The 26,376-nt window shown below is 43.8% G+C and overlaps 1 protein-coding gene across 1 annotated transcript; it reads right to left on the bottom strand.

Moving 5' to 3' along the window:
* Nucleotides 1-966: 966 nt before the first annotated feature.
* On the bottom strand, nt 967-26,258 carry mettl16 (methyltransferase like 16). Its single transcript, XM_031733445.2, has 10 exons — nt 26,103-26,258; nt 25,760-25,896; nt 14,410-14,597; nt 13,328-13,468; nt 12,072-12,187; nt 11,735-11,877; nt 8,686-8,755; nt 7,096-7,185; nt 2,195-2,368; nt 967-2,103 (listed from the first exon to the last, which is right to left on the bottom strand). The coding sequence occupies exons 2-10, from the start codon at nt 25,885-25,887 to the stop codon at nt 1,483-1,485; spliced, it is 1,671 nt and encodes a 556-aa protein (XP_031589305.1). The 5' UTR covers nt 25,888-25,896; nt 26,103-26,258; the 3' UTR covers nt 967-1,482.
* Between the last annotated feature and the right edge of the window lie 118 nt (nt 26,259-26,376).

A 26,376-nucleotide genomic window follows, 5' to 3' on the forward strand; every position in this document is an offset into this window, starting at 1 on the left:
GTAGCACATTGTGGCTTATCTGATTAATGTAAGGCCACAGCTCAGTTTCACTTTCATCATTGACTGCTATTATGTCAGGATAAGGATTAATGACAATACACTTCCCTCTAACTCTATGGTGATTTTGTCCACCCAAATGTGCTTTTTTATAGTAAAGAGGGAAAGAAAAAGCAATAAATTCAACTATTTTAGTGGCTGGAGGCAGCAAAGTAAATGCTGGACTTATAATTAACTAGTGTTCGAAAAGATTAGTCATTTCAGGTCTTTTTGATTTATTAGTGTAATAATTCCTGTCACACCACCAATATCCAGACTGATTTATAAGCCTTCAAGGTTTGGAGAAAAGGGAAACGTCATCTTTATGACAGCAACATAAATAACAGTGAGAGAGTTACTGGAAGTTTTTTAAGCATATTAAAAATCTTTAAAGATGTTGTATCAGTAGACTAAAAACAAAAGAACAAAAATGCCAGCTTCTAATGTTGTTGCCCTTTATTCAGCAGATATCACATGACTCATGCATCGGCGGAGTCAAAGTCCGGCCATGACCGCAGGACACGTCGTATGAGCAGGAACCGAGTTTCTGCTTATGACAACAGAAAATGTGCACATACGTACACGTGGCCCTGCATATTTTGGGAATGTTTTCCTGTTATTCACTTGATGCTGTTGAGGAAGTCAGCCGGGTACAGCAGAGTAATAATACCAAAGGCTCTCCAGGAAAGACCGAGGGGCTCCAGGAACTTCCTGAATGACACGGTCTGTGGGTCTATTTAAAACAGTCGTGCTAGACTGGAGCGATCATGAGTCTAAAATACAATCTCTAACAAAGGAACAATTAAAGATCAACGAGTACAATGGATCATAACACACAGGACAAGCTGACGCTGCCCTCTTGTGGATATTTAAAGTTACTCCATAATTAAAGACATTTCAGTAAAAATGCACTATGAGAAAGGGAAAAAAATCTGTATAAAAATGTAAATTTATTCCAAATATCTTTGCAATTTATAACACACAATATGCAGTGTAAACCAGAGATGGGTGATTACATGAGTATATCAGCTATTAGCAAGGCCAAATGAATCATTGGTTGGACTGTTCGGAGTAATTTCCCTGAAGATTCCAGCTCAGTAAAATTAACTTGTAAAGCTGACTAGCGCTACGATAGAGATTCTTGTCATGTATGATGGTTTGTTTGTTGTACGGTTGATATTAAGCATAGTATATTAATAAGTATATTAATTAAAACAGGTGATTTAGTTTTTTTTTTAACAACAAGCTTGTGTTTTTTCAGCGGGGGGAAAGGAGACTTTTGCCTCTAGAATACAAAATCTTAAAAGTGAATTAAAAGAAACAGCCAATACAGAATTGCCTTCCAGAAGCTATACAAAATAAACTTCCCAACACACAGCCCAACATTAATCATCTCTAAAAAATAAAGCTTTTAATTTCTGAGAAGAAAAGATCTCGACTTGCTAATCAGGACTTTGCGACAGTCTTTAAAAGTGTGTTCTTCAGGTAAGTGCACAGCTGGTTCATCAGGTCTCTGTTCAGACCCTCGACCCAGTGCATCTCGATCACTACATCACTCTGCTCCTGGATCACATTCAGCAGACACTTAAACAGGAAGTGTTTGACAGTGCCGGGGCTCACTGGTCGTTTCGAGGGCGTTTCGCTTGCTGCAGCGGGTGTTTCCTTCAGGTCTGCTTCCTGCCCCGTTTCTGTGCAGGTAGAGGACTCCATGTCCACATCCTCGCCTGTTACTTTTTCTGGGGCCTCTTTTTGTTCCCCGGTCATGCTCTCTGTGACTTCTTTACCCGGCTCGTCTGCAGGCGTGCTTTTGCTCTCAGCGTTCTCGTCCTGGCTGCTGCTGTTTTCTGCGGTGGTCAGTTGGTTTTGGGAGGTCGGGGATGTTTCCGGAGCACCTGCGGTCACGGTGGTTTGTGAAGTGGTTCCGGCGCAGTGTGGCGCCCTGGGGAGCTCTCGCAACTGACGTTTCTGTTCACGTCTCTTCTGACGCCCGTGGATCCAGGTGTTCTCCACAGCTGTCAGAAAGAGGCTCTGCTCCTCCTTTTTGCAAGGCACACGTTTGTGCAGCACCTGCAGAGCCGCACACGTGAGACAGGCCAATGCAGTCAAAACTTCAGTGAAATCTATTATAAATAAAACAATGTTCAGTAGTGAAGCTCACCCGCAGCTCAGTGAGCGTCTTCTCGACCAGAACGGTGAGGCTGTCCACAGGGCTGCGGCACGTGCAACCTAAAGCCGAGGCCTTGGCTTGGAGCTCCTTCAGTCCCGCCTCCGGCATTGTGAATGACAGGGGCTTCCGGGCCTTCTCCAGTTTACACTTCTTACTGGGAGGGGACTGAGATCACACAAAGCCAGTCAGACACCGTTAGACAGCAAGCTGTACTGGATATTACTGAGGACAGGGGAACCAGACTTGAGGATACTCAAATCTACACAGTAATAGGAGACTATGAACTGTATGAGTTCAGAGCACAGCTGCCAGCAGGGGGCAGTGTTTACACAGTGTGAGCTGTTTCAAATCCTTTTTGGCAAACTCAGATATCTGTAAAGTCTTCAATCAAGAAGGCACTAATAGCAACGCACTTCTTTCTGCAACTACAGGAAAATGTCATTTCATGAATAGCGCTCAGTCACCTCCAATATTATTGGAGCTCAATATGCAGACAATAACTGTGTTATAACAGCACTGAGGTGGACATGCAAGGAAATATCAGAGGAAATGGACGGACGCATTGCAGACTACAGTTGAGTACAATACAGTCTACATCAGGGGTGTCTCACGTGTGCCTCGAGGGCCGGTGTCCTCCAGGTTTTAGATGTGTCCTTTATCCAACACAACTGATTTAAATGGCTAAATTACCTCATCAATATGTCTTGAAGTTCTCTAGAGGGCTGGTAATGAACTAATCATTTGATTCAGGTGTGATCACCCAGGGTGATATCTGAAACCTGCAGGATACCGGCTCTTGAGGCCTGGAGTTCCCCATCCCTGGTCTGCATATTGTATACCAAACTGGATGTCCAAGTTAAGTAGCTCTGTATCACAGTGTGACTTGTAGTCGGCATAAAATTTTAAAATGATCAACATCTGTGCCACATTCAGACAGTTGATCTTTGAGGAGGAAGACTGACATTTTACTGGATTGAGTCTTTTTCCTTTGGCCTTCAAAGTAGCTGCACTGTCCTGCTACCTGTCAAACACCAAAATCTGCTGAACACTTCCTCACATTTTGTACTCTTCCTTCCCTACTCTTTAACCTCTCAGATACAATTTTTGCTCATTTTAGGCCTAAAACCATCTCACGGAGAGGGTTAGAGCATTCCCCAGCAGTCGCCCATGAGTGAGAGCCCATTAAAAATACTACATAAATGAGTGACATGAGTAAAATGATGCAGTTACATCTGTGCATCAAAAACAAATCTAAAGAGGAAAGATAAATGCAGAGTGCCACAAGAGGGCGCTCAAAGCATGCAAGCTGCACCTGAGCCTGCAATAAATCAAACTTAGATTTTTAATTCCCTTTAATGTCATGCTGTAATGGTGATGTAGATCATCACCCAACTGTGTCGGAGTACTGAGGCTCTGCAGCAGTCATACTGCAGCCAACCTGTGATCGATGCACTCACTGCAGGCTGGCTTAAAGCGGGGAGACAGCGGGGGTCTGCGGCAGTAGTGAGGCAGCAGACAGCATGGCCGACTGACCTACAAACAGCAGAGGGAAGGAGCAGAGGGTGACCTTCACTCTGCTGCACTCGTCTGTTGTCAAGTTTCAGTTACTCTGAGTCACTGAAGATTTTTATTGTTGCCTGTGAGTGATGTTTCATCATTTACAGTTCCTCAGAGATAATCTCTGAATTTGCTGCACATTCAAGAAGAAGAGCAGAGTTGGTGCTCACTCCCTGTCTCAATCATCTATTGATTTTTAGTTAAAATGACGGTGCTTTTAGATGCATATTTAGAGGAGATGGACACGTGTAATTAATGGGTTGACAATGGACGCTGCCTTGTCTGGCTGCTGCTTTTATTTCTTATTGTTTGCCTCAGACGTCGCTCCCTCTTTTCTGCATGCTCTGCAGCTCATTGTGCAAGGAAATCAATAAAATCCATCAAGCCAAACCTGTCTGTTCATAACCGAGCATCCTTGACACAGATTCTCGCGCACACACACACACACACACAAACAAACAGACTTACAAATGAAAGGACACAAAACCCACATGTAGAGTTTACATACACACCTCTCAACTGAATCCCATCCTCCTCTGACTCTGCTGCTCTTTCACTCCATTATTAATCCCACTTACCCACTACAACCTCACTGCATGCCCTTTCTCTCTCTCTCTCTCTCACACACACACACACACACACGCTCACACACACACACACCTGCCCGATTTTTTAAATTAGACATGGTTAAAACCAACAAGAGTCCAACAAGAGCTGTTCTCTTCACATATAATGATGTTCAATCATCCATCTTCACCTCCTGAGTCCATGAACACACACACATTCACATGCACATCACAGAGAAACAAACTGCTGCCAGTCTCACCTGCAGGCAAACTGTAAATCATACTCTGATCACCCCCCTCCTCCCAACCCCCTGATTTCCGTCAGGTCCCCAAACCCCAGCTTGGACTCTGGACTTTCCTGATCCCCCCTCCTCCTCCTCCTGCTACAGGCTTGTATGAGCAACAGTGGGCCTCAGGGCTTAGATAAAGCCTGGCAGTCTTCTCTGTCTACAGGTCCTTTTATTCTGTCGGCCTGTGCTGGATGTGCTTCCTCCTCTTTTGTCTGCATTCAAAAGGTCTTTCTATCTAATGTAGTTTCCTTTCAATTCACTACAACCCCTGCATTTTTTCTCTCTCTGTAATAAGATTGAAACAAAAAATAACAACAGCTCGTATTATTTCATATGTTGAAAACGGTGTGGATTTGTGTGTACTGGTTGGAAAAAACAAATGAGGGAAGGGTTGTCTATGCAGTCTTTTGTTGTATCGGACTACAGGAGGAAGACAAAACTCAGTGAAAAACTAAAAAAAACTGGGATCAAGCTGACGCTCCAATCAAACAGCCATGGCTAGTTTCCAGAGTCAAAAGGATAAATTAGAAAATAACTAAACATTTTAAAAGGGACTCATTACGGTTGATTCCAGCTCCATATTTTTTTTCTTAGTTGAGTAAGACTCTATCCTAGTAGAGTCACTTTGCATAATTCACAGATAAAAATAATCATTTATCTTATACTGGGCCTCAGTTCAGCCTTTCAGTTCCTTCCTTGGTCTGTTTCTAACTTCCTCCTGATTGGCTGAACCTCACAAATAGTAGGTCTGCAAAAAGAAGTGGGGCTGCTTTGCTAAAAAGTCAGTGCTATGTTTCTGAGATGACCATATTAACGATATCTACAGTCAGTGGTATCACACAGAGAGTGTAGAAATCCAGTAGATGTGTCTGAAGAGGTGGAGGCATCTTCAGGAGAGAGGAGGAATGAAAGTCAGTAGAAACAACACTGAATAGATGTGTGTCACTGATGGTGGGGGAGAGAGGTGTAGCCATAAAGCTGCAAGGAGTAGAGATAGTAAAAGTAGATGAATTTAAATACCTGGGATCAACTATTCAGATCAACAAACAGTGCACAGGAGAGGTGAAGAAGGGTGGGGAGGGTGGAGACAAGTCTCGGAGGTAATTTGTGGCAAGAGTAAAAGGAAGGGGTTACAAGATGGCAGTGAGACCTGCTGAGATGTATGCACAAAAAGACAGGAGGCTGAGCTAAAGACTGACCAGAATGGACAGGAATAGTAATGAATACATCAGTGGGACAGCTTAGGTGGAGCAGTGTGGAGACAAAGTTAGACAAGCATGGTTGAGAGGCTTTGGAGATGTGCAGAGGAGGAATAGTGGATATACTAGACAAAGGATGATGAAGATGGAGGAGGTAAAGAGGAAGACCTCAGAGAAGATTCATGGATGTTGAGATTAAGGACATGGACAAGGTTGGTGTGACAGAGGAGGATGTTAGACAGGGTGAGATGGAAGAGGATCACAGTGCAGAAGAGGAAGAGGCTCTCACTGACATCATACAGATCCAAGTGTTTAAAAAACAAACACGCCTTCTATCTTGTTTTTTAGATTGAAGCTATTTCCAAATGAGAGAACCAAATGAAAATGAAATGCAAAAACAATAAATAAATAAAATTGACCAAAAATCTATTTCTTCCTGGATTTGAAACCTTATGAAGGTTTCCACCGCTTCAATAACTGTACTGCAAACATTTCTGGTTACACCAGACATAAATTAAGTCACTGCTGGTAATAATGAGGTTAAGTAGGTCACAGATCCATACATGTCACATATGTTTTAGTCTACATTTAACATTAATGAGCTCTCCCATGCTTATATACATAAACCAGATGACCATAGAAAGGTTCATGCAGGCAGAATTGGGCATTTGACCGTGAACTTCTGCTACGTAACCCCACATGTGCTCGCGGGGCTCTGCCTGTTGATGATTTGGAGCAGTGTGAACATGGAGGATGGTAGATGGAGAAAAATTAGGCTAATCATTCTGCTCAACTGCTTTTTTGCTGAAAAATAGAAACAGAGTCCACCAAACAGCCTCTGCTTCACCTGCATTTATGTGTTTGATTGACCTCATCAGCACTGCAGCATCATTTCCAGATCTCTCTCTGCAATGCTTTCATGTCTGTTTAACTCCAACTCTCACCCTCTTATCCAGACACGCCTGCGGTACAGTGTGCGTGCACAATCCTGCCCTGGCGACTGTTGCCTGGCTACAGCATGTTAGAAATCACATAAACATCTCCCCAGAGGACGGAGTAAGTGCACATAATGGAACGAGGCTGCAGGGAAAGAGGATCCAGTCTGGAGAAGGACAGAGGTGGTGCATTATTGAGGAGAGGGTTTGGAAACATCCAGCAGCAGAGCAAAATGTGCTCCTCAGAGCTGAGCAGGTAACCTGCTTTTATATGTAATCCTGATCCTGGTAATCCTCTGTTACTGACATTTAACAACAACAACAAAAAAATCTGTACAAACTCACCGGAACAACCACGTCGTCATAGAAACTCCAAGCCAGTGCCCACCGCATGGTCCGCCCCTGGCAAAACTCAGTGTGGGTCACTTTAGGCACCTGAGCAAAAACAGAGAGAAGTCTGGAGTTAACAAGTGCACAGCATGAAAACACTGCAGTACTCTGGCGACCAGGCCGTATCTGAGATCATCAAAACAATAAATACATAAAGAAAATACACCACAGAAACTGATCACATGTAAAATATTTGTTGTAAAGAGAAAAACTCCAAGTCACGCAAAATACATCTCTACAAACAAAATTTATGATGGTTCATTTAAACTAAAAATTGAAACTAGATGTGAAAAAAGAAACCTTTTAAAATAAAAATGAGTTTGTGTACCATCGCTGAATTACACTGAATCGCAGGGAGGAGTAACATGATTTTAAATGGATTAAAGAGCGCAGGGGTGAAAACCCCCTTATCGCTTAGGTGAAAATCTGATGATCATTTATGGCTAAATACAGAAAAATCCAAACTTCAAACATTTTCCTACAACCAAGGCTTGTCATTTTATAGCTACACATATCTGTCTCACTATCAGTATTCAGTTATTTTATCCAAATAAAGTCCTTCCCATAGCAGATTCAATATTTATTAAAAAAAACCAAAACACATCATTATAAAAACATTTGGAGTGTCTGTACTGATTGGCACCTGTGACTGATTGGTGTGTGCAGTATCTGCGATCAAAACTAACAATTTAGGAATTTAGTCTTTCTAGAAACCAGTGACTGAATCTGACAGTGTGATGTTTTGCCAGTGTGACCTCTGGCTCTTACGTCTCTGACAGTATGTGAGAACATAAGGAGGATGTGGGAATCCACTGTGTTGCTGTCAGGGTTTTCTCAGAAAATAGGAGGAAGTCACTTATCTTATATGTCAGAGGTCAGACAGCTCTGAGGGTGAGGTGAGTTTTTATGTGTAACAGAGTCACATTTGCTAAATTAAAAACACAAAGAAAACTGAGGACACGCTGGAGGATGAATCAAGTAATTGGTGATGAAAGCATTAGCATATTAACAAGTGCAGGTTTCTTTTTACACACGCTTCAGAATGAAGCCTTCTTCCTGGATGTTAGCCAACGCTGCACTCACTCTGATGAGCAGCGACACCCTGGAGGAGGGTTGAGGGGTGGCAGGTGCGGGGCGGGGGCCGGGCGGTCTGTGAGATTGGCGCGGTACCGCAGGCCCACAGCAGTCAGGAGTCATGTGCTGGGCTATTAGTCAGGCTAATGACGCTAATCCATGTTAGCTACTGAGAGGCGTGTGATTCAGTCATGCACAGCAAACAGAAATCAGCTCATTCATGGCTCGTTTGTGAGCGTGCTCAGCTGGTGCTGGTGATTGACTCCTTTAAACATCAATACATAGGAGAAAGGTAGCTTGGGCGACGGGGGTGTGGCAAAGATTGTTTTAACAAGCCCTGCAAGAAGCATCGTGTCTCTGCATAAACACACTGAGATCAAAGCTGTGCCTGCTTTGTAACTCTCACTGATTACCGTGTTTGCGCTTATATTCGTGGGTTTCTCTTTGTTCTGGGTCTCGCTGGCTACTCACCCCTTGCTTCCTCAGCTCCTCTTTCAAAGGTGCCAGGCTGCACTTCTTTCCCAACATGCAGCTGTACCACCTGCAGAAAGGAGAATCCATATTAACCAAACTGTATCTGTTGGAGGTGTTAGCGGCCAACAGCCGGGCGTGAACCTTCGAGCACAAATCAAATGAGGAGAGGGGGAGTGCTCAGGGGAGCGACACAAAGCAAAATACGAGAGGCAGAAAAACATCCGGGTGTGAACGGTCCTGCAGCAGAGGAAAAACTGCTTTGAAGTCATCCCGTGGTGGATGCCTGATCAATAATCACGGCTGTGTGATAAAGACGTGAGGTTGGACTTGATCAATGAGCAGCAACATCCAGCTGGGGCAGGCGGAGGAAAGAAACACATCAGGGAGTCAGCCTGGAAGGACGGCTGGTCAATTTCACAGAGGTAGTCAAAACGTGCCTGGATGTTTTTATTAAAACTCATCATCAGGGGTTCATTTTATCGCCTTAGTTCTTAAAAACCAGAGCAGACTGTTGTTCCAAACCAGCAAACTACCAAAACGTCAGGTTTTATAGAGGTGCTCAGATTTGTGGATGATAAGTTAAGCAACTGCAGTTGATAATCTTTACCTGGCTGCTACTTAACCTCTTAATTCCTATGGAAGCAGTAAGGAGGTGCTGAGTTATTCACAGGACTATAAAAACTTCCTACACTGCAACCTGATGCACACCTCACTAGAAATTCAACTTGACGTAGTTGTCGACGCAACCCATACAGGTGTTAATCCTGGCAATGCTGTCGTAGGCTACATCGTGGGCTCTAGAGATTTGTAAAACAAATCTCTAAAGACATAAGAAATGTTGGAAAAGTCAATCATTTTCTATCTGTAACAGAGCTCGAAAATTCACCCACTCCTTCATGGACTGCTGTAATCCACACTACTTGGGTCCCAGCCAAAAGTCCATCTCCTATTGCCAACTCATTAACAAACAAACAAACAACAACAAAAAAAAAAGGTCCCAGAATTTCAATAAAAAGACCACTATACTGGCTACCTGTCAGATGTAAAATTCAGTTCATTTTAAAGTTTTATTAATGACTTTTACAGCCTTACATGGCTCCTATCTACATGACAGTTTCTGCCAGGCCTGCGGTGCTATTTTGTTTTCCTCATGTATTTATTACATGTGTTCATCTTATTTGAAAGCTACAAAGAAACCTGTTCAATTTGAAAGCAAAACCTAAAACTGTGAACCTTGAGTTTGACGTTTACTTGGAATAGCGTAATGTTGGCATGGCTCATGGTAGTCACACACAAGAAAAGTATGCATTTAAATTTAATTTTAAAGAGACATTGAAAGGGACATAGTACATGTTTTGATTTCTTTGATCCATTTAAGTGGTGAGTAAAACAATTACACCGCAGATACAAATTCTGGCCACCGTTAAGTTATGTCCATAGGTTTTGTGACTAGCTCCCCCATTAAGGAGGAGTTCATACAGACATACTATAATGATCATAGAGTTTTATGTAAGATACTAACAATTTGTGAACCATTCAACCATCTCAACATCTTTTAGTCTTACTCTCCTTTTTACTATAATTATTATTATTATTTCATTATAATACAGAAAGCTTTTAATAGACATGTACATAGATGCAGTTTAACATCGTTTCCTATAGCTGTGTCAAACCTACCTCCTGACTGTACTTGGCTAAAAAGCTTCTGTAACACCCAAATAAAATTAAATCTGAAACATTATTTAACTTGTGACTGACAATCAGTAAGGACACTGACATGTAATCATGTTAAAGAGGCATGAGGACAGCCAGGGCTGAAGGGGTATTGAGGAGCAGCCCGTCAGCCTCAGGTGACACGATGAAATATTTAACAGCTCTAATATTCACAGATGTTCGCCAATTTTGAGCACAGTGGGGAGCAACGCCCAGGAGAGATCCCTGAATGCACCACCAGCAGCTTCTTCGAGAAGAGCGCAGCTGCATCGGCCTCCACTTTCAGTCTTTTCTCTTCTGAAGCACTGGCACGTGATTACAGTCTTATTACCAGAGACGGTAATTTTCATATCAATGGCGTGATGAATTAGGAGCATTACCTCAAATCTAACCGCACTTTTGGATATTTGGCTGAAAGTTAAACTCGCCTTATCTGACAGTAATTACCCTCTGGTGGAAAGAAAGGAAAGAGGAGCAGAGCGGGGCAATGGGGGCGTCTCAAAGGACCAATCGGAAAAGGCTGGCAGTGTTTCCATGGACACCTGGAGGCTCTGGTGTCCCAGCATGGTTTTGGGAGTGACAGTCGGCTCCGGTTGGTTTGGCCGGAGCCTCAAACCTGCGAAATGAAACCCGGCTCGCTCTGACTTTTAGTGTAACACTGCCACACAAGAGCAACTAGGTGTTAACATCAGTCCCACTCAGAGTGCTCATCTTTCCACTGTACACACACACACACACACACACACACACACACACACACACACACACACACACACACACACACACACACACACACACACACACACACACACACACACACACACACACAGCGCTCCGTGTAGCAGGTGTGACACGTCTAATCAGTTTTAATAGCACCACTCTGCAGCTCCCTCTGCCCGGGTCTCGCTCGGCTGCCTCGGTGACAGCCCCGTAACGAGGGAGGGTAAAGCGAGGGCCGCCTGAGACACCCCCACCCATCTATCCGACCCCTCCACCCTCACCCTCCCAAACACAGCTGTTCCCTGTGGGCTCCCGGATACAGCACGGAGTCAGCGTGTGCCAAAATCATTAAAGCAACTGTGGGTGACAGCTCCATCAATGTGCAGCAGCCCATCTGCCCATTTCACCTCTCCGAGTCTCCCCTTCACTGCAGCCATTTAAAGCTCTCCAAGCCTCTCCAGAGCAACTACAAGTGCAGCACTCATCTACATCCACCCGCTAATTTAAATATGTGGCTGTGTTGTAATGACGTTTGTGTTTTTACACACACAAATACGTGTGCAACCTTTAAAAAAAAGAAAAAGAAAAGAAAAAACCAGTCCTCTTTCCTCACCTAAGGCGTTTCTTGAGCTGCAGGCTGTCATGAATGATCCTCTTGACAAACTCCAGTTCTCCGCCCTCTGCCATGATCTCCGTCACCCCGCCCGTGTTCACTGAACTGGGAGGAGGTCGACGCGAGTTCCTGGAGTTTACCCCCTGGCAGCAAGACAGACAGAGATTACAATAAAATCCTATTAGAGCCCTGTTACTATCATGTAAACACACTGTGTTTGGTGCTGGAGCTGCTCCGGTCAGTATACGAGTGCATTTACTGTCAATGAGTCAGAAACCTCAAGTTCAAAGCAGACAACGCTCCAGAATTTAAACTACTTTTAAACTTTAACTTTTACCTTTGCTTCCAGCTGGTTTGCGAAAAAGGGAGGGTTGCACATGCAGAAGTCGTACACCATTTCTGTCTCTTCTTTCAAGGCATCCATCAGTAAAGTCTTCTGAGGAACTTTGACAACTGAGGAAGGCAAATACAAAATGGGACTCCTGAGTCACTGTGTGCTGCACTCCTGTCAGCCAGTTCACAGATTTGCTGAGCAGAGACAAGTTTAGTTTCTGCTCAGGCTAAATACGACACTCTTCCAGCAAGACGTCTCTGTTTTGTCCAGCTAAGTGTCACAAAAAGATATCCTATTTACTACAACAGGAAACGAAGCATTTTCAAGGCAGGATATCGAGATTTTGGCGGGACTTGCTGAAATATTTACACCAACAATCAGTGATCAAATTACACAAAGCAGCCACAGCATTAAAAGCAGGACCGGTGAAAATATGCGTTTCCTGCTGGCACACTCTGGGTGTGCACGGTCTGCAACCTAAACATTGCTGCAAACCATGTACACCTTTCATGGCAGTGGCCTCTCAGAGCAGGACATCAGCACACTGCAAAAATTGCTCAGGAACAGCACAAGCAATACAACAAACCTGCTCTCTCTAAACTCCAGAGGACCTGGTGGAGCATTTGTGGGATCTGCCAGAACAAGCCTGATCTTTGGAGACTGCACCACGCAACCTACATAAGCTTCTTAATTTTTGGCTGGTCAGAGCCGCTATGGCAGCATCATCTGCATTCATAAACGATCATCGGTGGACGCACGGAAAGTCTCTGCGTCGATATTCACCGGCTTCACCAGAAGCCCCTGAAAAACTACCCACTGGCCCTGCAAACCTCATCAGCTAACAAACCAATCTGTTTCCAGGCTGTATCAGACCCACAGACAGAAGGTGAAATCCAAGGTGTTCAGAATTACCTTTGATGATATCTGATGTTTAAACTTTTTCATCATTATCACATGAATTATAGCCAGAAAAGTGGGATCATCCTTCATCCAGCTGAACATTTGTGCAAAATGGTTTGGTTTTTTATTTCCAGTGTCACACTGACCTGACGTGACCAGTAGCTTGTGGTGGCTAATGGTAGCTGACTTCTTCCTGCTCTCATATTAATCTACTTCTTAGTAATCACAGTATCCTAAAATTCATCCTCAGTGCTGCAGCTCACATGTAAAACATCATCTCTAGTGAGACAGCGTATGAGAGTTCCAGCGTCTAATATCTGAAGATGAAGTCACCTTCACATTGAGTGGACCAAACGTACCTTTGACCAGGTCGGACAGGTTGTTCTGCTCCACGTTTTTGGTAGCATAGTCAAAGCAGATGTCGTCCACCTCTGTGGCGAGGAAGTACCAGCCATTCATTGTGGCTCCCAGTAAGGGGTAGATACAGGACGCCCCAGTGCCTGATGAAACACACACACACACACACATTACTGGCAGCCTGACAGTGATGTATGTGTTCACAATGATGACTGATCATAGCTGTCACTGAACAATATGAAAATGTGCCGGAGTGTTTTTGTTGTCTTGAAGGAAGGAGGTCCCAAAGTGTGACATGATGCGTTTCTAAAGAATTATCTTAGACTTGGTGGACATAATGGTCAATAAATGTCAAATCCAGCAGCTATTATTAAATTATTCCCATCTAACAAGGACCAAAGCCACATAATTCAGTCGAGATGGCCTCGGTTAGAAAAGGAAACACCCAGTGGTGATCCATCAGCGAGCAGACAGCTTCAGTGGGCTCACATAAAGGTTCGGGGTCACCAATCAGTGACCTGAGGAACTACAGAGGAGCAGCACACCTGCAGGAAAACACATTTAAAGTCAGACCTTGTTTTCTCTGAGCGACAGAATGAAAAACAAGTAGTGACGTCTGACTGGGGATCAGGCTGGCGAGTGCTGGGAAAACTGGGAATGACTGGGCTCATTTGCTGGAAGCACCAACTGACATTTCAGGTGCTGTGCCGAGCGGCGAGCCACATCAAGAAAAACCCAGAGCAGCGGCATTAACATTTAAATCCCCCCCGTCTGTGGTTATTAATGTTTAAGGATGTGCTGCTGGGGTTTGCTGCAGCATTTAAAGGAAAAGCACGTTCATTTTACACAGATGTACAGGTACTGGTGAGACCTGAAGCACGGGTGCATTAGAGTGAAGTCTGACACACTGCGTCAGTGCAGATGACCTTATATTTTGAGTCTGACAGTGAGTGATGGAAGTGCAAATGACCATGTTTGAACTAAGTTAAATGCCTGATTTCTCGTCTTATAAACCAATCAAAGCAGTTTAACTAGACTATCACATCACACATGTGCTGAAGGTGACTGAAACTGGTGGCTGTACCGATGTCGATGCCCCTGCGCGGCTGCTTCTGGCCGTCAATGAGGTCCTCCACCCAGTGGATGTAGTTGAGGCGCAGGGGGACGGTGGGTATGAGTCGCTCCAGAGGGATCTCGATGGTCAAACCAAAGTCCTCCTTTAACAGGGTGCAGGTCAGCGCTCGCACCGCCTCCGGCTCTTTGAAATTCACTCTGAAGAAAATCAGAAATGTGACTAAATGAGCAAAACGTTTCAAACTCAGAGCAGCTGTGGGAACCGGACTTTATCTGATATACGTCATCTGTTGCTAGGTGGTGAAATCTGCATCTGTCTACATCGAGAACACACAAAACGAGCAAGAGACAGATGTTTTAGACACCAGTTAAGTCATGAGTGTGAATAACTGCGACTCCTGCTGATCACAGCTGAACAACGAGGGTGAAGTCTGATGTGTGGAAGTGTGGTTTTGAACGCGGGTGTGCAGTTCGTCAGAAAACTCCTTATTTCAATGAAAACTTTAACAATTTTAAAAAGTTCCAACTACGGCTGAGTGATATATTGTAGTAAGGTTTAAAGGCTTCTTTCTACAGTAGCAGGCGCTGAAAAAACTTTTCTTTCACTCCACCTGAGCTCACGGTTTACAGAGTCGTGGATTAAAGAAAACATCAAAGTAAAACATTTGTGTTGAGGATTTTTGTCCTTTTATAGTTGAGTTACTGGATGAAGGGTTTTCGTCCTAACGTTACATCCTGTCTACACAAGCTGTTTCTATTCACTGTTCAGACCTTCTGTTTGCTAGAACTACCCAACTAGAAAAAAGCCAAAACGACTTGTTTCAATCAGAGAGGGAATGAGAGGAGCCGTGCTAATGCTCCGTATCAGATGAAAGATTATTCTAAACTGAATCACGCATGGCTAGTGGAAATTAGCTTAACAGGTCCACCTTTCTGCTCTTCACCTTCATTTAATTCTAAATAAATGTGGTTAACTGCTCCTCGCCGCCCTCTCCTCAGCATTTGGTGAGTACAGCACTTCCAGTGAGTACCAGTGGGAATGGTGACCGAAAATAAAGCCAAGCTTGAAAGAAACTACAATTTTCCTTTAAGGATAATTTCAATTCAGCTTCTTGCTGATCCTCTCGTTTCACCATGTGGGCCATCTGACAGCAATTTACCAAACTGCTCTTAATACAGCACTTCATTAACCTTCAGCTGCTCCGGCCTCCTGCAGCTCCCTGCACTGAACCGCATTACTTCACGTTATACACACACTCGCGCACGAGAAACAAAAGGGAGATAAGCAGCCCATCAACTCACAATCCCCTGCTGATGACAATGAGTTTCACATTTTCAACACAACTCAGACCTCCCGCTTTTTATTCCCAGTTCTCGGTCCCAGTCGTTCGGCTCACCCGTCTTCTCCTTCTCGGCGTGTTTAATGATTTCAGCTGTCACACAGGCAGGCAGACAAAACGAGTGGGCGAGATAGGTGTAATTAAAGCTTTGCAGAGTTCTTTCGCACCTCGGCAGATGCAATTAGACACATCCTCGCGATGTGAGCGTCTGGCACCTCGCAGTGTCGGTGCGAGCATATTCCAGCAGAAGAAACGCTTCGACTGATGGTGGAAACGGCTCTGCAGCTTCAAAAGCAGGCAGCCGCTGATTGTGTTTTCGTTGTCGCCGTTTTCAGGATTCAATTACACATAAACGTCTTCACATTAAATTAAGAGTCCATCCCAGCTTGGGTTTTTCACAGGTCAGAGGTCAGGAGGATGACTAGAAAACCTCCATGTTTAAGTGTGAGTGAATATCCTGCAAGGTCCTATGAGTTCTCTGAATGTGCACCGTTTAGTCATCACTAAAGGATTCATTTTAGACTTAAAATACCAGGAGTATGACAGATTTGACAAATCATCATCTTCAGAAAGAGGTACACAGCAGACCTGGACCAAGTTGGGATGCATGGGCATAAAAATAGGTTCTGTGACTCTGACTTGGACCAAGTGTGGGAGGTCTAGTAGCTCCAACACTGAAGCTAAATTAACACACATGCACCATGACAAAACTACATGCTCTGGCTGTGTGCAACTCTTTATTCCAACTAACTGAACTGAACTACAGAGATGAGAGCAGCATAATGTGGCAGTATGGAAGTCTTTTTGACTCCACTGTGTGTGGATCACAAAATAATAACACCATCTATGTTTATTGTGAACCTTTGAGCCTTTATTTCACTTCACATTTCTGTCACTTGCTACATAATCTCCTTTGAAAATGACAGGAAGTGGAAAGCAGTTCTGTTTTCCAGTAGGTAGTATCAACTGGACTTGTGCCTCTTTTCCACCAGTACCATCTCGGCTCAACTTCAAAAACCGAGTCAAGCTGAGTGGTGTGGGTACCAATGGAAAAGAAGCAACAGGAGAGCAAGAGCCAATGAGGCGAGAGCCCCAACTTTTGAACTTAAGCGTATATTTACTGCTGATTTAGTGACTGTTATATACAGTGTATATTATTGTATAACTTGTACAGCACTTTGATTAACTGTGGTCATTTATAGAACCTTTGACTCGACACCATCAAAGGTGGCAGAGTGGCAAAATAGGAACGTGACAAGTCAAAAAAAGAGTGAATCTCGGACAGGCGTTCATTCTATGTACAGTTCTCCAGGAGTGCGTTTAAAGGTCAGTTTTACTCAGGAAGGCTCCTACCTGAGGGAAGTGACCGAACTATAAGAGCCTTAATAAAAAGCTCTTCAAGGGGTCTAAACACTGAGGAAAAGTCCTTCAGTTTATCCTTTATTACCTCCCTTAGCAGAGAACACGCAAAACTATCAAAGAGGTGAAGATGCATTTATCATTTCATGGTTTTTAATTTTCACTAACAACTTGTTAAACCCACAGCTGAACTATGAACATCACACTGCTCTACTAAAATCAGCTTCCTTTAGGTGCTTCTTTTCCTCCTCGTTTCCTGTCGTTTCTTTGCTGTCAGGGGTCTAATAAAAGCAGAAAATGCATCTTATTTCACTTCTCACTGAACTCTGCATCTTCATTCAGGTGGCAGCAAAGACAAAAGACCCCAGATGAGGCGCAATGCACCCACACAGCCCCACATCAATCTTAGTCAGTGTCTCTACACCTAATGAACACACAAGGTTAATGGTCCAGTTGTGAACAGCTGTTGACCTCTCACAGAAAGCCAACACCTGCTTCTTCTGAGGATCTGCAACACGGCTGCAGAAGACCAACCAGTGAAGAAATCTGCATTTTAAAAACAGCCCCGGTTAATTAGGGTGAAGTGATAAATCAGCATAACGCTCGCACGTTCCCAAAATGAAAGCCGGCTTCTCTCGTCTGTCCAGCGCGCAGAGATTCTGCCCCCTTTTCATTTCTCCGCTGAGGCATCATTAGATAAGGATCAATATTCAGAGAGGGAGCCAGCCCTCTATTTTTAGCTCTTTATATGTGTGTGTGCAATGCAGACCGATCACTCCCATCAGCAGCACTGCAAATGCCACATCTCCATGGCAACCCCACCTACTGAACAGATGAGGAGAGCACGCAAATCCGGCCACGCTGGAGCAATGGCTGATGCCAGAAGCAGCGTGAGCGTGCCCGCGATTTACAGGTTCACCGTTGCGTGCCTACGCCGTTAACGTGGTCGACGGGATGCGACGTGGGACAAATCTGAGCGTAGAAGTTGTGACGAGAAGAGTAGACGATGTATAAAACAGCACCAGGAGGACCGATGAGGAGTCTAGTTGTGTTTTGGTTACAGTTGACTTGACTGAGGCGGAGAGTAGGTGGAGAAAGAAAGACAATTTAAGTGCTGAAGGGCAGTAAAGTTCTTGGCTCAGGTCAGAATGTGGAGGTGAGAAGGCGTTTAGTGCTGAGACAGACAGCAAGCTCCATGATCAGCATTAAAGCACACACACACACACACACACACACACACACACGTGACCTTCACGGTGCTTCAATCTGAGTGCACTGGGACATATTTTGTGCTGATTAGCAGCAACTTCTCTCACGTCATGAGTTTTTTTGTTTTTTTTTGAGTCCTCACAAGAGCAGCAATAAGAGCGTCACAAGAAGCTCACCGTGAATTTAAAGATAACCTGCTTCTGAGCACGTTGTGTTCCACTTTGCAATTCTGCAGATAGTCTGATATGAAAAAATGCATGTAACACTTATGTTTAGCTGAGAACATCTAGAGGAAGGTGAGTGGAAGGAAGGAGTTTAGGTGCCTTTGTCTCTCAAGATCAAAAGTGGAAAAAAATTAAAGCAACTCAAAATATCAGACAAGCCTAACACGCCGTCGTTAGAGTTATATACACTTCTGTAGAGACTGTATATGAAAGATGGATGTAGTCCATGAGCCCTAAACCACTGGTTTGAGGACTCAAGTTCAGCACTTAGGCTGGAGCATGAAGTGACCACATTTGGACGACAGAGTGAAGCACTAACATGGCCATCATGCTTGCCGTTTCCTAACAAAAAAACAAAGAAAAAAATTTGGCGCCGTACTGCACTTTGGTGTTGTTTTAACCTTTCGATTTCTGTAACATGTCGTTTTTTTGCTTCTCCAAAAGTGCCATACAGCAAGCATACACTAATCAGGAATAACATTCTGACTACCTGTGGTAGTTCCCCATTTTGCTGTCAAAACGGCCCTGACTCATCGAGGTATTTACTCCACTAGACCCCTGAAGATGTGCTGTGGTATCCAGCACCAAGCTGTCAGCAACAGATCCTTTAAGTTCTATAAGTTCCACGGTGGGGCTTCCATGGATCATACTTGCTGGTCCAGCGCATCCCACATATGCTTGACTGGACTGAGATCTCGGAATTTGGAGGCCAAGTCAACACCTCCCCTCATTTTTGTTTTAGTGGCAGAATGCATTATCCTGTTGAAAGAGGCCACAGCCATCAGGGAGTACCGTTTCCATGACAGGGTGTACATCGTCTGCAACAATGCTTAGATAGGTGGTGTGTGTCAACGTAACATCCACATGAATGACAGGACCCAAGGTTTCCCAGCAGAACATTGCCCAAATTATCACCCTGCCTCTGCCGGCTCGCCTTCTTTCCATAGTGCATCCTGATTCCAGGTGTTCTCCAGGTAAATGATGCACAAATGATGTAAAAGAAAACACGATTCATGAGATCAGGCCACCTTCTTCCATTGCTCTGTGGTCCAGTTCTGATGCTCCGGTGCCCACTGTTGGGAGCTTTTAGCAATGGACAGGGGTCAGCACCCTGACTGGTCTGCAACCATGCAGCCCCATATGGAACAAACTGCGAGGTCTCTGTGTTCTGATACCTTCCTATCAGAACCAGCAGCAACTTTTTTGGCAATATGAACTACAGCAGCTCATCTGTTCAACTGGCCTTCGCTCCCCATGTGCATTATTAAGCGTCTAATGGCACTATCACTGGTTCACCATTGTTCCTTCCTTGAGCAACTGTTGATAGATAATGCAGACCGGGACCACCCAACAAGAGCTGCAGTTTGGGCTCTGACACATCCCCAAGCCACAATTTGGCCCTTGTCAGACATGCTCAAATCTTTACTCTTGTTCATTTTTCCTTCATCTAACATCAACTTTGAGGACGAAATGTTGATTTGCTCCCTAATAAATCAATAATTTCTTACCAAAAAGTGGTTAGTTTCCTTTTCGTATCCCTGATCAGACACTAAAATGAGCGGTACAGGAGCCGCTCTGCTGCAAGATCCATGTAAGGTTACATTTATCAATTTGCAATGATCAGAGCTGTTAATTATCCGTTCATTTCCAACCCCCATTTCAGGAATCTGTTAAATAATACATCTTTGAACAAAACTGGTGTGAAAATTGAACATTTTTTAAATTAAATCTCACCCAAGCTGCTGAATTTTTAATAACCATTCATGCCTCCTAATCCCACCCCTCTATCTGCCTGATCAGAACCCCCCTTCTCCTATCAAAATCTGGAAAAAGCCCCAAAACATTTAAAATATTTTGGGGTTTATCTTCTCCTCACTTCACTTCCAATCAATTCCACCAAATTCCTGCTGCCTCTGGTCTGAGCTCTCCTCTCTGCCCGCTGCTATCAGTCTGCTCCACTGACGATCCCTTAATGAGGGGAGGCATATCTCCCTGGAGGATTGAGTGAGTGTCTCCCCAAGATTACCCTCATCCCCCAACTCGGTGCTTAAATACTTAAAAACCCAGAAGATGAATTCATTGAAAAGTACAAAACCGCACTAATCCCTCCGCTGATGGAGCGACAGGCTGACGGGGAGGAAGAGCCAAATTCCTGCAGACGGCTAACCAGAAATCCAGAATCTCTCCTGTCGTCACACGTTTCAAGCTGTCTTAAAGATGGGCTAAACTTGTCAGCGACTCCTACAGAAATTTTAGGTGTCGGGCAGAAGAGAAACAAAATATCAGATTTTTATTTCATTTAAAAATCACAGGACATCTTTAATCCCCAACAACATGACCATGAGGCAAGACTAAATGACTAAAACATTGTTCACGTGCATCTGTTTACAAAGAAACCCCATCTTCAGTCGTCTCCCATCCACTGCAGGGACTCACCCAACAGTGGGGCACGCGAAACCGCCAAGGTCTCGTGCATCTGCTCGGCTTTAACCAAAGGCTCGGTTCACCTCCAACAAGCTCCGTCCAGCCAGCAGTGCAAACGCCTCTGAAGTGAAACATTTACTTCTGTGTGAAACTTGTGGAAAATATTATTTTAGCCATAATCCTGCAGGCCTAGTTATAACTCCATAATTCTTCTGCTTATATCCCATTAACAGCAATGCCTAATGAACATCAGTGTGCCACAGACGCCCCCTCATTGCAGCTCGTCACAGTTTCATGACCAAATAATTCTCGCTGGTCTCAGACGTTTACTCTCTTAAGTCCAAATTACCAATGGTGCACGCCAACATGCTAATCTAATGATGCGTGTCCACACGACGCATCATTTCGACACACTCCACTCGCTGTTTAATAGCACATCTCGTCAAATTTAGACCTTCCTTTCAGTCTGCTTGCGTTTATACCCCACTACTGCATCTAATTATGAATAATTAGACGTCTCTCTCTCCTTCCAACCCATCCCTGATTAAGGTTCTGTTGAAGGTTTCTTCCTGTTGAAAGTTTTTTCTGTGCCACTGTCGCCAACACCTTACTCATCTGGGTTCATGAAATTTTGGAGGAATTTCATGCTAATCTTTACCCTATAATACAAAGCACCTTGAGCCAACTGTTCTTAATCAGTTAAACAGTGTGACTTTCACATATTCTATATTAATATCTGCTATTCATGACACCTGAAGTGAAAAACTTCAAGCCTTTCCTTGTTTTCCTGATGGTTGCTGCTTACAGCTCATAAAAATCAGAAATCCAGCACTGCAAACAATGAGATCATATAATTTAGAATTTGAAAAAAATAATATATAACACAGTTTAAACAGAGTGCATCCCTTCTTCTAGCTCTGTGTGCACAACTGCAATCACGAGTAAGACTGCTGACTTGACGATTATCGACACCCTCCACGAGAAGGGTGAACCACAGCAGGTCATTACTGAGAAGGCTGGCTGTTCACTGAGTGACGTATCCAAGCATATTGATGATGACTGGAGAGGAAAAATGAGGTAGGATCCATTGATTCAAGAATATTACAACACTAAACACAATCATCAAGTAGCCACTGATTTTTTTATAGACTGACTTGTATGACTGAGCCATTAGTTTGCGGTGATTAGGTGGTATCTTAATTTTATCAAGCTAAGTGTGTTTAGTGTCAGTTGAGCCGATTTAATGCAAGTTTTCTCTTCTCATATTGTCTCAGGATGGTGGTGCTTGAGATGAGCCCTCTTTTTCAAAGGCGAGCAGAGGGCCGTCTGTTTTTTAAATTCAAGCGACCAGTTCTTCATGTGTGTGTCTGCTCACATCGGGTCTTGTCACAAAAATCTCACACGTAAGCAGGAGAAGCTGTCGCATCCCCCGATTGTCCAGATATGATTTTCATGCCGAGCGTCAAGCTCGAACACCGCCGCCTCATTGTTTGTCATCTGTCCGTCTGTCAGGGAACCGCAGACTGATAATTAACACCTGTCACACACGGACATCAAGTCGGGTTTTACAGTGTGCCCACACACGCTCGGTCCGCTACAGACGGCACACACCAACATGTTCGCAGCCACAGACAGATGTTCGGACTCACTGCAGTGACACTGCGTCCGCATTCATCTGTGCTACCTGTTCAACACAAAGGAGAAGTCCAACAATGACTGGCAGCTCTCACACTCGCCATCACTCAAACGTTAGTCATGTTTTATTCTATATCTCAACTAAAAAAACAAAACCTATGGTAACATATTTATCTGCTCTAAAGTTTAGTAATCAACCTCTTAAAAGGGGGAGTAAATTCACTCCCTCTCAAAATGAAATTCTTCCAATTAGTGGAGAAACAAGCCGCAAGGCTTTATAAAAATCCTGTCAACAGACACACCTATGGTATCAATGTGAAAATCCTATATCGCTGTATTCACAAGATTGACAACGTGTAAGAGTTATCGGTTTTAGTTAACAGCCATGCTCGTTGTAGTGAAACACTGTGACAGTTGGTGTTAAAACGGTTTCAGTAAACTGTGGCACACAAATAAAATCACCTCCAACTTATCAACCCAAAAATCTAATAACGTTTCCCACAAGTCTACATTTTCACTCCACGCGTGCTCTCATAATTAAAAATAAAAGCAGAAGCCCAGACATTTACTTTGATCTGTTTTGCATTCGTATTTATTAAATATCAAAGGCAGCAATTCGCTGGAATTGAGTGCATCACAGTGAGCACTGAAGGGCAAACGCTGGATGGAAACCACAGAATGAAGCGCGCACACAGCAGAAACGAGACAGGAAAATCAGAGATGGAGAGCTGCAATCATGAGCTCATACTGTTTGACGTCAACACCACCAATCCCACCAGACATACCCTTCCTTTGTTCTCCAGCCTGGACTTTTTCTACATTTCTCAGCAGCTCGATCTCACCGAGCAACACACACACACACACACACACACACACACACACACACACACACACACACACACACACACACACACACACACACACACACACACACACACACACACACACACACACACACACACACACACACACACACACACACACACACACACACACACACACACACACACACACACACACACACACACACACACACACACACACACACACACACACACACACAAAATCTGTGCCCAGTTGGAGGAAAACACAGGAAGCTTGCCGGCCTTCTTTGATTGGCACACTAACCTATTTCGAGCTAAATTGTGGGTCTGGTTGAAACCACTGGTACATACACAGAGGACAGAGTGAAGAGGAAGAAAATTTTTGATGTTGGGCCCATTAATCGTTTGTCCAGGTTTCCTCCTGCTGCTGCCAGGAGCTGAATGAGCGTTAACCAGCAGAGCGAGTCAGCTGGGTCATGAGAGGAGCTGAATGTGTTCCTCAGGGCTTCAATTAGTGCGAACTAGGTAGGTACCATACAGCTGTGGTCAGAGGTTCACATTCAGCTTGAATGTCGTGGTAATTTGGGGGTTTTAATGATTTCTTTGAATTGCAGCATTTGTCTTTAAAGATTTTACAAAACAAGAATTTGGTGCACAAGTTTGGATTATTTGATTTTGTCTAATCCATGCAGGGTTAGAGGATTCATACAAGCTCAAATATATTCATACACTCCTGTTAATATTTAGTTTAATGTCCCTTGCAAACTTGCACCTTAGCCAGACCCTTTTGGTAGCCATCAACAAGCTGTTGGTGTAATTCTGGCTGGATATTTGACCACGCTTCTTGGTAAAAGAAGTTCATTTAAAATATGCTGGTTTCTTGATTTTTAAGACTAGTCCACAAATTTTCAAAAGGGTTGATGTCGGGACTTTGGGAAGGCCATTAAAGAAGCTTAATGTTAGCCTGCTTTATCCATCCCAAAATCAGTTTGGGATCATTGTCCTGTTGGATCACTGAGCTGTGTCCAAAGTTGAAGAGATTTGAGGTTTTCCTCCTCCTTCATTATTCCACTTTGTTTAATATATCAGCACCACTGCCAGCAAATCAGCCCGGGAGCATGATGCTACCATCACCGTGCTTCACAGTGTGTACAGTGTTCTCTGATTTGAACGCCTCACATTTAATTCTTTTTTTTGTTTATTTATTCGCATTTTTTCCTTTTTTAATTGGCTAGTGGAGCAGTGAAGATGGACAGGAAACAGAGAGGGGGAAGACAAACAGCAAACATGTTGCAAACAGCTCAATCTTTGTCTCATTTAAAGACCATAAAACTTTTTTTCTCCAGACCTCATTTGGCTTGTCCGTGTGCAAGGCTGTAAATTTCATTCAAGCTTGAAGATGTCAATTTCGAGCAGAGACTTCTTTCTTGTTCAGCACCCTCTGACTGTGGACAGCGATGCTGGTGTTCCTGCAGTTTCCAGTTCATTGCAGTTTGAGCCTTAATGGTTCCTGGGTTGTTCCTGTTTGAACTGATGATCTCGCAGTTGTTTAGAAATGCCTCCAAGAGATGTTCCCAGGGTTGTTTTTTTTTAATATAATCCTTGTAAAATAATATATTTGGTAGAATACAACAGTCACTGTTATAAAAGTGGGGGTTTTTCTGCATATGGGTACAGCAGCAGCAGTTTGACTGTCAGAGGGATCGATTCCCGGCTCCTCTGGTTCAGCAAGATGCATCCATCAGAGTGTGTGAATGTTAGATAAAGCACCTGAGCACAGATAAAACCGCTGCATGAATGTGTGTGAGACTGGGTGAATGACACTTGGCAATATATAAGTACCAGCCCATATAAAAATCTTCGGTGCCAACTGAAGCGAAAATCACCAGGACTCTGATAAAAATATTTATAGCCCTATGTGGGGTTTAATTTACTCAACATTAAATCTTTGTTGTTGTTAACAAAGCAGCCCAAAATCTTGTTTTGTAAGGCATTAACTGCACTCGGACCAGTTGGCTTGTTTTAAAATCAGGAAATCTCTGAAATAAGGAGGAAAAATCCAACGAGAGGAGAAATCTCGGGCCAACAGACCCAGAGGATGTCTGGGTACGCTGGAAGGGTAGTAAAGGAGAAAGGAAAGGAAGGCAGCAAGGAGACAACTGACTCTTCAGACATCAGCCTCAAGATGCAAAGATGCATCACACTGTTTGTTTTAATTTTCCAGTGAGGTGCACAATCTGGAAGTACTGCATGTAAATGTGTGTAATTATGAAAGAAAGTATAGTGGAGATCATTAGTGCCACGATCACACACACACAGAGCAGAGGACAGTCTCAGGTACTTACATAGGTTTTCCCGTGAGGCTTGTGTGCACGTGCTGCTGGAAGTCTGGATATTTGGATGCCAGGTAAGCGAAGTCAGGTGGTTTGTCCTTGTAACGGTTCCGAGGATGCATGGACTTATTCAGAGCCATTATTGAGCCCTGATGGTGGACATGAAGTGACATCAACAGTGCTGAACTTTCCATTTCGGATCACTGACATCGGCAGTGTAAACAGCAACACTAAGGCTGCGCGCACACACACGGACTCGGACTCACAGCAGTAAAAGTTGATGTTAGAAAAACAAATGTCTGACATTTTTAAAGGAGTACAAACAGACGGGGTTAGCGTAGCTGCCCCTGCTTACCGTCACACAGCTCAGCCTGTAGCTGCTAATATTTCCTGACCTTCGCTTACTTTTTAAGCGGAGAAAAACACTCCACAGATCACGTTGCACAAACGTTTTCCCACTTTCTGCAGCTCACTTCCTGGATGCCGGCGACGTCACATATTCACGTCGCTGCGCGTTGACGTCACCGAAAAAGTGTTTAGCTTTGAGCCTCTACCAGGAAAAGTCCTTTGTCTGTTTGCGTTTTTTTAAAGGAGTAATTTCTCATTTCAGTTTTACATTCCATACATTT

Source organism: Oreochromis aureus, linkage group 14 (assembly GCF_013358895.1).
Source record: "Oreochromis aureus strain Israel breed Guangdong linkage group 14, ZZ_aureus, whole genome shotgun sequence".
NCBI lineage: Eukaryota > Metazoa > Chordata > Actinopteri > Cichliformes > Cichlidae > Oreochromis > Oreochromis aureus.

What these genes read in the sequence shown, in the direction of transcription:
- mettl16 (XM_031733445.2), bottom strand. Translation starts at nt 25,887, where the DNA reads ATGGCTCTGAATAAGTCCATGCATCCTCGGAACCGTTACAAGGACAAA. An exon ending in AGGAGCTGAGGAAGCAAGGG is followed by an intron (nt 7,186 to 8,685) that starts GTGAGTAGCCAG and finishes GTTTTTGCTCAG; the next exon opens with GTGCCTAAAGTGACCCACAC. An exon ending in ATGACGACGTGGTTGTTCCG is followed by an intron (nt 2,369 to 7,095) that starts GTGAGTTTGTAC and finishes GTGTGATCTCAG; the next exon opens with TCCCCTCCCAGTAAGAAGTG.